We start from the raw sequence: 10,582 nt of genomic DNA, 5'->3' as shown, positions 1-10,582 counted from the left end.
CCCCCCATGGTCTTAAATCAGAACTGTGCTTTTCTAATTATTTCATCACAGAAGGAAAATAACATACTTGGCTCTGTAAAACTTTTAATAAGTTCTTCCATAGCTAACATCCATGAAACTGCTAGATGACAGTTTTGCAGAAATACCCAATTTCCTGTTTTCAGTGCATCCTTTATCATCTTTGCTGCAATAGGTCCTTGGCCTTGCCCGTCTTAAATCAGAACTGTGCTTTTCTAATTATTTCATCACAGAAGGAAAATAACATACTTGGCTCTGTAAAACTTTTAATAAGTTCTTCCATAGCTAACATCCATGAAACTGCTAGATGACAGTTTTGCAGAAATACCCAATTTCCTGTTTTCAGTGCATCCTTTATCATCTTTGCTGCAATAGGTCCTTGGCCTTGCCCTAGTGAGATTGACTCCAGTCTGAAATAGAGTAAATACTGTTAAAGTTCTTACTGCATATACTTTAACACGCAGTGAATTTCAAAACAGTAGGATTTCAGTATTTATATTTAAAAAAAATATTTGCCAAAATGTCCAAACCCGGGTGTTGAAAATTAGGCTTCTTGGCCCGTTTAGACCTCAAAATGAAAGGATATATAGCAGCATGAAGAACACACTATCTCTGAAAGTCACACTGAAACACTAGTATAGTATATAGTTTGTAGAACTACATCAATTAACTTTAATATATATTCCCATATAAAGAATTACATTCCAGCTTCATTGAAAATAATGATAAAAATCTCATTAACTTCAATATAGCCAGGGTTTTACCCAGGGGGCATGTGCTACAGCGTAAATTAACAAAAAAAATAAATATGCTGGAAAATCAGATTGGTATTTTTGAAGAGGCCTAAGAGAATTAGGGGCCTAATTTCCATTAAAATCCTAATTCTTCACTGTAACAAAGTTATGTAATTCATACCGTTCTGAATATCCTCGCTCTTTTGCAAACCTCTGAAAAGCTCCCATGGGATCAGAGCCTGTGCTTAAGATAAATACTAGAGGAGTGGAAGAGGACATGTCTTGATAAAGAGTTCCCAGGTCAACTGGGGGATTCTCTATGAATTGTTTTCCAAGATTTTCTATTACAAACTCAGTCAGTGCAGAGACAACCTGTAGATATGAAAACACACTAATTTATATAAACAAACAGAAAAAGTTAGTTGACATTAGACAATAAGCACTTCCAGACTGCAGGTTTAAGTTTTTATTTGTTTGGACAGTACCTAGCACAATCAGACCTGTTTCCATTGGGGCCTGTCCTACTGCTATAATACAAATAGTAGAGTCAATAGTGAAAAATAGAGCAAAGCTCCAAGATGCAAGTCTGAAACTATTGTAATTCCTTCAAACAACCTCCTTCACATACTCACAAACAGCAAAAGACACAGCAACTTATTAACTCAAAGAAAAGCCAAAATTAGTGATTCATTGATTTGGATCACTGTCCCCAATTTGATTCAGCTGAAGCCAAATCTGAAGATTCAATGCTGATTTGGAGAATCAGCAATTCGGCCATAGACATAGCTTTAAATGTTTTTTCTACATACCTCAAGGTACCAGGTGCAGCTCATGAACACTGCAATGCTAGGGCAGATGGAGTGTCCCACAGGAGTATGGGGGGCCCCCCGCATGCTCAGTGGTGAGCCTGAAAGTAGACCAGAAGTATTTCCTGTCCACTTCTGGGTCCACTGCGGAGCACGCAAGGGGCCCCCCTGTGCCCCCTGCAGCTCAGCAATTGGCCATGGGGGGACCCCAGGAGCCCCCCCAGACCCAGGATGCAGCAGTCGCCAAGCTGGGCAGGGTGCGGGGGGCCTCCGATGTGACCCCAACAGACCCAAAAGTGCATCGGAAGTGATTCTAGTCCACTTCTGGGTCTGCTGCCAAGTGCACTGGGGAGACCCCCGCACTCCTGTGGGATGCTCCATCCATCCCACCATCGCAGCATTCACAAGCCACCTGCTACCTAGCAGTATGTAGAAGAAACATTTAAAGCTGTGTCTATGTCCGAATCTCCAAATGATTCTGAATCCCTCTGAATCAATTTGGAGGGTTCCGATTCAATTTGGAGAGATTAAAGGGTCTCCTGATTTAATATGGATTTGGAGATTTGGCCACCGAACGGGGCCGAATCTCTACCGAATCAAATCAGGGACCGAAGCTTTGCACAGCCCTATTCACACCAGAAGTTCAGACAGTATTGTAAGAACTGGCACACTAAAACAAACCATAATCAATACATACAAGCATGTGAACCACTGAATTCAAAATTTCCATTGCCTCTTAAAATTCCTAGACTTTGCAGGCCTCATATGGAGTCGTATTCTATTCCATCTATTAGGCACGTAAGTGAAATTTTATTCTACTCTGCTCAGTTTACTGAAAAACTGTTAAATCAAAATGTGGGTGGGTCTTCCTTCTTGCTGTTTTTTTTTTTGAGACTCAGATTTAAGAGTAAAATAACAGTATGTCACAATAACTGATATACTAATGTATTTTCAGGACTTGAACAGGGTGGAATAGGATCACACTTGCATGTGTAAGTAGAATTAGATGCCCAACAGGTAAAATGGAATTTGGCCCACAGTGTATAAATGAATACAAAGGGGCAGATGATGCCTTATGTAAAGAGCTTCCTACAAATTAGCTAGTACTAGTCTCAGTCCCTCTACATGAAGGAACACAGGTTGGGGCAGAGTGGCCTTCTGTTCTCTTCCTGTTTGTCTAAGTGCCCAAATTTGATCATCTACATGACATTTTAGCACTTACACACACACACACACACACACACACACGTAGGAATTGTATTCCTGGCCACAAAGCTGTATGTGCATAGACAAATTCTCACACAGGCGTGCGCGCGCACACACACACACACACACACAGAGCTGAATGAGTAAGATAGCTATTGGGATGAAAAGATGGGAAGTGAGTAGCTAGGTCTCTTCTCTGGGAAACCGGAGAGCTTGAATTCTAGCATTCCCCCAACTTTGCCCAGAGGGTCTGAATCTGGGTGTCTCCGACTTCCCAGCACAGAGCTCTAGCTAGCATGCCATAGGTCAGGCATTATGCGTGTCCTCCTGCGGCACTTTTTTTTAAGCTGAGCCACTATGAACATTGGAAAAAATGGATGCAGGTTAGTGCAGTGAGGAAGCTTCTGCCCTTCATTGGGAGCAAGCACAGGCTAGAACCCAGGACTCCTCTTTTAGGCCAGTAATCCTCTCACTGATATGCATACCCTCTGGTTTGATTTTTTCTTCTTGGCCCTACATATCTCCCATATGCCTCTTTCTCACTGGCTGGGCTAGGGGACTGTTTCAAAAGGAGTGCCAGAGAAGGCACTGGATAATGGGTGACCTGTGGTGTGCTGGCTAAAATATTGTGTTGAGAATTCAGAGTCCTAGGTTCAAACCTGCTCTGGGTGCAGTAGGGCCTAGAACTCAGCTTCTCTGCCTTGCCAGGAGAGTGCCCTAGCTACAGTATGAATCCACAAGGGGGGGGTAGCATTTATGCCCTGGCTATGAACACAGTCAGTGTATAACCTGTTCCACATGCACAGTTTGTGTACATATGCAATCATAGGAAAGTAGGGCTAGAAAGCAGGACCATGTGTGTTTGAAGCAGGATCATTGCTGACCAAACCAGTCTAGGGTCTGTTTAACTTGTCCTTGAAAACTTCCAGGGATGGAGATTCTGCAGCTTTTCTAGGTAGCCTGTTCCAATGTCTAACTACCCTAATAGTTAGAAACTCTAATCTTCATCCTTAATCTTCTCTGCTGCAGTTTGTGGCCATTGCTCTTAATCCTACTCCCTGGGCCCATGGCGCATGTTACACTTAGGATGTCATTAACATCTTAAGTAATTAACCTAGCCATAGGTTCATTCAATTAACGGCACCATAAAACAGGGAATAAGCCACAAAGTTATTACAAAATGTATGTGTAATAAAATTGTAGATGGTTCCCAACATGCCATAAATTGAACTTGTGGCCAGCTTGCCACTTTTGGGGTCCACTCGCTCCCACAGCTGGGAGCCATGGTCTATTGACCTGGGCTTCCAAATGGACAGACACCTCTGTTGGTACAGGGAACCCAGGATTGTGATCCTGAGCTACCCCTGCACTGACAATATGGCATTATTGGGATCTGATCCCCAGTTCCACAACTACATATTTTTTTCCAGACTAAATAATGCTAGTTCCTACAGGCTTTCCTCATAAATCATTTTTTCCAGATTTTTAATCATTTTGTTGTTCTCTTTTTTGAGTCTGTCTAATCTGTTCATATCTTTCTTGAAGCGTGGGACCCAAAACTGGATGTAGTATTCCAGGTGAGGCCTCATTAGTGACAAACAGAGAAGAATCACTTTCCTTGATTTACAAGAGAGACTCCTGTTAATTGAACCTGGTATGCTATTGGCTTATTATTATTATTTTTAAACAAGAGCACGCAGTTGACTTATATTCACCTTATGTTCCACTGTAACCCCCAGGTCATTCTCTGCTGTATTTCAGCCTAGTCAATCATTCCTCATCTGTATTTGTGCATGGGATTATTTTGTTGTAAGTGCAGGACTTGGCCCTTGTACTTGTTGAATTTTATTTGATTGACAAGTCCACCCTGGATCCTAGACATACCCTCTAGAATGATTGCAACTACACCCAAACTGGTGTCCTCCACAAATTTGCTAAGCATGCACTCAATCCCGTCATCATCCAGATCATTTTTATTGTTTAACTATATCACTGGACTGAGAACAGACCCCCTGAGAAAGCACCTCGATACATCCTCTCAATTAAACACAGAACCTTGATGACTACTCCTTGAACACAATGATCCAACCAGATATGTACTAACCTTACAGTACCATCATCTACTCCATTATTATTTTAGCATATTAATGAGAATGTTGCGGGTGATGATCTCTAAAGCCTTGCTAAAGTCAAGGTATATCACATCTCCCTGTAGTGGGACCTGGCCCTCAGGGGTGGGACACCCTCTGATGCCCAAGTGACTTCTGCCTCACTCCAGCTCCTTTGACTACCTTGCCTTTTGCCTTCACATGCAATATCTTGATGGAACTTAGTGTTAGGAAGGTTGCCCCATAGTCCCAGAGTGAGCCTTAGTTTATCTTAGCCAGCTGGTACTTTCCTTGCCCAGCTGGCCCCAGTCTTGCCCCTCAGGCACTAAATTGTGGCTCTCCTGGCTCAACCAGTGGCTCAGGGAACAAGTTGCCTTAAGGGGTATATTCATAGCCTCCATCCTCCCCTGCAGACATTACCATGCCTTACAGGTGTTACTTTGGGTTCCATCCACTGGGTCCCCAGGCCCTGTCTGTCACAGTCCGCTCAGCCTGCTGGGACCCTGGCTCTGGCAAGACTCTCTCTTCTCCCTGGGACCCTGGTCCTAGTTTAGCTTCTGCCCCTTTTGGGCTTCAGCCCTTTTCACCAAGCTTTAGTCCTCTTCGCCTAAGCCTGTTCAGGTTTCAACTCTTCCCTGGCTTTAACCTCACTACCATGGCCTTAACCCTCCTGGCCTTGGCCTAACTCCATCAGCTGCCTGGGCCCCTGGTTCCAGGTTGGCTGCTGTTGCTTCATACCAGCCCTCAGTATTCTGGGTTCGTAAACCCAGGCCAAGCTGCCTTCACTATGTGTGCCCTTAGCCCTTCCGGCCTTGGTCTAAGTCGTAGCTCTGCACCAGCCTGGATCTCTCTGGGACCCAGACCCCAGGCTAGGCTGCTATCAGAATGGAAGCCAGGCATCCCTCTGTGGCTTCCATCCTCCCCTTCAGCCACAATCTGGTCCTTCAGTCAAACTTAAATGCAACATAAATACAAGCAAAATGCCTCCAAACTAAAGTGCAACACAATGCTGGGTCAAAGCCATACTTCCTTCTCCCTTAGCATTCTCCTTCATGCTCTCCCAGGTAGCTTGGGTGTCTGCCAGTCTGTCTCCTGCATCCCCTCTCCTCGGGAGCTCCTTTCTCTGTAACATGCAGGGCTAGATTGCCCATCTGGTTTCAGGCACTGGCTTATGTAGCCTAAGCCCAACCACTTCCTTTCAGAGAATCATAGAAAATTAAGGTTGGAAGGTCATCTAGTCCAAGTCCCTGCTCAAAGCAGGACCATCCTCAACTAGATCATCCCAGCCACGGCTTTGTCTACCCAAATCTTAAAAAACTTCTAAGGATGAAGATTCCACAACCTCTTTGGGTAACTTGCGCCAGTGCTTTACCACCCTCCTAGTGAGAAAATTTTTCCTAATATCTAATCTAAATTTCCCTTACTGCAACTTGAGACCATTTCTCCTTCTCCTGTTACCTGCCACCACTGACAATTGGAACCACCCTTCAGGTAGCTGAAGGTTGCTATTAAGCCCCCTCTCAGTCTTCTCTCCAGACTAAATAAACCCAGTTCCCTCAGCCTCTCTGAGGAAGACATGTTCCCCAGGCCCTCTAACCATTTTAAACTGCCCTCTGCTGAACTCTCTCCAATCTGCCTACATCCTGTCTGTAGTGGGGGGCAAACCTGGACACAGGACTCCAGATGTGACCTCACCAGTGCCAAATAGAGGGGAAGAATTTCTTCCTTCAGTCTTCTGACAGCACTCCTAATGCAGCCCAGTAAGCTGTTAGCCTCCTTTGCAACAATGCCAAACTGTTGGCTCATATTCAGTTTATTGTCCACTGTAACCCCCAGGTCCTTTTCTGCAGAGCTGCTGCCAAGCTAGTTGGCCCCCAGCCTGTACCGATGCATGGGACTGTTCCATCCTAAGTGCAGGATTTTGCGCTTCTCCTTATTGAGCATCGTGAGATTTCTTTTGGTCTAATCCTCCAATTTGTCTAGATCTCTCTGAACCCTCCAGCGTATCAACTGCTCTGCCCAGCTTGGTGTCACCTGCAAACTTGCTGAGGATGCACTGCATCCCATCTTTGAGATCTCTGGTTAAGATATTGAAAAAAGCTGGGCTCAGGATCAGCCCCGGGGCACCCTACTTAAGACTGACTTCCAGCAAGACACCAAGCCATTGATTACTATTCTTTGAGCCTGATGATTCAGCCAGTTTTCTATCCACCTTACAGTCCAGTCATTGAGCCCATATTTCCTTTGCTTGTTTGTGAGAATGTTGTAGGGGACTGTATCGAAAGCCTTGCTAAAGTCAAGGTATAATCACCTCCACTGCTCTTCCCACATCCACAGAGCCAGTCATCTCATCATAGATGGTCATCAGGTTGGTCAGGCCTGACTTGCCCTTGGTGAATCCATGCTGACTATTCCTAATCACCTTCTTCTCCTCCAAATGCTTAGAAATGGATTCCTTTAGAATCTGCTCCATGATTTTTCCAGGGACTAAAATGAGGCTGACTGACCTGTTGTTCCCCAGGCCTTCCTTCTTTCCTTTCTTGAAGGGCATGATATTTGCTCTTTACTAATCATCCAGCACCTCTCCGGATCACCATGAGTTTTCAAAAATAATGGCCAGCTGCTCTGCAATCACAGCAGCCATCTCCCTCAACCTCTTTGGGTATATTGTGTCCAGCCCCATAGATTTCAAGACATTAGGGCTGGAAGGGACCTTGGAAGGTCATCGAGTCCAGCCCCCTGCCCCAGGGGCAGGACTTCAGCTGGGGTCATAGGATTCCAGCAAGAAAGACATCCAGGTTTCTCTTGAAGGCATTCAAAGTAGGTGCTTGAACCACCTCCGGCAGCAGGCTATTCCAGACCTTGGGGGCTCGGACAGTAAAGAAGTTATTCCTTATGTCCAGCCCGAAACGGTTTTGCAGGAGTTTATAACTGTTCAACCTTGTCATTCCTTGGGGTGCCCTGGTGAACAAATGTTCCCCCATGAACTTGTACAAATCCCGGTTTTCTAAATATTTCCTTATATTTCCTTCTTTCACCACTGTTGGCTGCTCACCACCTCCTGAAACTGTGCTGCCAGGTGCAGTAGTCTGGGAGCTGACCTTGCCTGTGAAGACTGAGGTGAAACAGGCATTGTGTAGTTCAACCTTTTCCACATCATCTGACACTAGGTTGCTTCCCCCATTCAGTGAGGGACCCACACCTCCCTGATTTTCCTTTTGTTGCTGACATACTTGTAGAAACCCTTTGTGCTACCCTTCACATTGCTTGTTAACTGCAACTCCAACTGCACTTTGGCCTTCCTGATTACATCTCTGCATGCCCAAGCCATGCTCTTATACTCCTCCCTAGTTGTTAGTCCAAGCTTCCACTTCTTGTAAATTTCCTTTTTGTGTTTTAGCTCACTGAAGAGTTCCCTGCTAAGCCAAGCTGGTCTTCTGCCATACTTGCTAGTCTTCTTGCACACTAGGATGGTTCATTCCTGCATCCTCAGTAAGGTTTCTTTAAAGTACAGCCAGCTCTCCTGGACTCCTTTCCCCACAGACTGGCCTCCCTGGAGATCCTGCCCATCAGGTCCCTAAGCAAGTCAAAGTCTGCTTTTATGAAGTTCAGGGTCCTTACTCCACTGCTCTCCTTCCCTCTTTTCCTCAGGATCCTAAAAATCAATGATCTTGTGGTCACTGTGGTCCAAGTTGCCATCCACTACTACATTCCCCACCAATTCTTTTGTGAGCAGCAGGGCAAGAAGAGCACAGCTTCTGGCTGGCTTCTCCAACACTTGCATCAGGAAGTTGTCTCCAACGCTTTCCAAACACTTTCTAGATTGCCTGGGCACTCCAGAATTACCCTCCCAGATGTCATGGGGGATTGAAATCCCCCATAAGAACCAGGGCCTGTGATCTGGAAACTTCTGCTATCTGTTTGAAGAAAGCCTCATCCACCTTGTCCTCCTGGTCTGGTAGTCTACAGCAGACACTCACCATGCCATCACCCTTGTTGCTCTCCCCTCTGACCCTAACCCAGACACTTTCAACAGGCCTATCTCCAATTTCATACTGTACCTCTGAGCAATCATAAAGCTCTTTCACAACTCCATCGCCTCTTCTCCCATGCCTATCCTTCCTGAACTGTTTATAGCTCATCCAGTTGCAACCTATCCCACAGTCTCTATTATTCCAGTCACATCAGTTCCATGATGGGGCAAGGCCTTCCAATTCTTTCTGCTTGTTTTCCAAGCTCCATGCATTTGTGTACAATCATGTGAGGTAACTAGCTGATTGCCCTACTTTCTCAAGAAGAATGAGAAGGCCTCCCCTGTTGCTCCCTCCTGCTTGTGCTTTCTTTCTTTAGGTCACCCACTTCCTCACTTACCTCAGGGCTCTGGTCTTTATATCCCACCAAACCTAGTTTAAAGCCCTCCTCACTAGGTTAGTGAGCCTGTCTGTGAAGATGCTTTTTCTTCTCTTCGTCAGGTGGATCCCATCTCTTCCTAACAGTCTGTCTTGGAACAATCCCTGTTGCTCCCTCCTGCTTGTGCTTTCTTTCTTTAGGTCACCCACTTCCTCACTTACCTCAGGGCTCTGGTCTTTATATCCCACCAAACCTAGTTTAAAGCCCTCCTCACTAGGTTAGTGAGCCTGTCTGTGAAGATGCTTTTTCTTCTCTTCGTCAGGTGGATCCCATCTCTTCCTAACAGTCTGTCTTGGAACAATGTACTCCATCCTGAGAGGTACGGAAGGGCCCATCTGTCGCCAGGACCCCTCAACACGAGAGGTCTACTGCCTGCCCAGAGCAAAGATTCAGGATGTGACGGAAGTAATCCAGGCCAGGATCAAGCCCACTGATTACTACCCCATGGTCCTAGTCCACGTGGGTACTAATGATGCGGCCAGGAGAACCCCCAATCACCTGATGGCGGACTACAGTGCTCTGGGTGGCATGCTGAGGGAGTTTGGTGCACAGGTGGTATTCTCTTCCATCCTACCAGTGAATGGACGTGGAAGATGGCATGAGAACTGCATCAGAGAGACCAACTGGTGGCTTCGGCAGTGGTGTCTCGAGGCAGGCTTCGGCTTCCTGGACAACGACCCGCACATTACGACGAAGGACATGCTCAGTAGGGATGGGCTTCACCTGTCCCCCAAAGGTAAGCGTGTGTTTTCTTCTAGGTTGGCGGATCTCCTCCGGCGGGCTTTAAACTAGGCTCGTCAGGGGGAGGGGAAGATGAGGGCAGGGGAAGCTGTGGACCACCAAACCATGTGGCACCCACAAGGACAGCCCAGCCTAAAGAAGGAGAACATTGGGAACCTGCAAGACGTGGGGCGGCCAGCACTACAGCACAGGTAAGCAACGAGAAGGTAAGAAATAAGGGGCCCCTTGGGATTCGGAGTGGGGGGGGCAGCAAAGGCACCAGTCACAGGGCTCAAGTGCCTATATACTAATGCTAGGAGCATGGGCAACAAGCAGGATGAACTAGTGCTCCTGCTTGCACAAAACACCTATGACTTAGTGGGGCTAACGGAAACCTGGTGGGATTCGTCCCACGACTGGGTGGTACATATTGAGGGTTATAGAGTGTACAGAAAGGACAGGGTGGGGAAAAAAGGGGGAGGGGTTGCGCTCTATGTCAATAAGCAATATACATCAACCCTCATCAAGACGGAATCCAAGGATGAGGAGGTAGAAGGATTGTGGGTTAGGCTACATGGGG

The 10,582-nt window shown here is 46.1% G+C and overlaps 1 protein-coding gene across 1 annotated transcript in view; it reads right to left on the bottom strand.

The window, feature by feature from the left end:
• The window catches only part of DNAH6 (dynein axonemal heavy chain 6), a 282,667-nt gene that overhangs the window by 58,075 nt on the left and 214,010 nt on the right, over positions 1 to 10,582 (bottom strand). Inside the window, exons 64-65 of the mRNA XM_025199101.1 lie at positions 934 to 1,124; positions 268 to 428 (exon numbers count right to left, since the gene is read on the bottom strand). Coding sequence (XP_025054886.1) covers positions 268 to 428; positions 934 to 1,124 — 352 coding nt within the window. The remainder of the gene's footprint in view (positions 1 to 267; positions 429 to 933; positions 1,125 to 10,582) is intronic.

The sequence above is a fragment of the Alligator sinensis genome, unplaced genomic scaffold (genome assembly GCF_000455745.1).
Source record: "Alligator sinensis unplaced genomic scaffold, ASM45574v1 scaffold607_1, whole genome shotgun sequence".
Lineage (NCBI taxonomy): Eukaryota > Metazoa > Chordata > Crocodylia > Alligatoridae > Alligator > Alligator sinensis.
The sequence above is the reverse complement of the archived record's forward strand: the minus strand, read 5'-3'. Positions and strand labels throughout refer to the sequence as shown.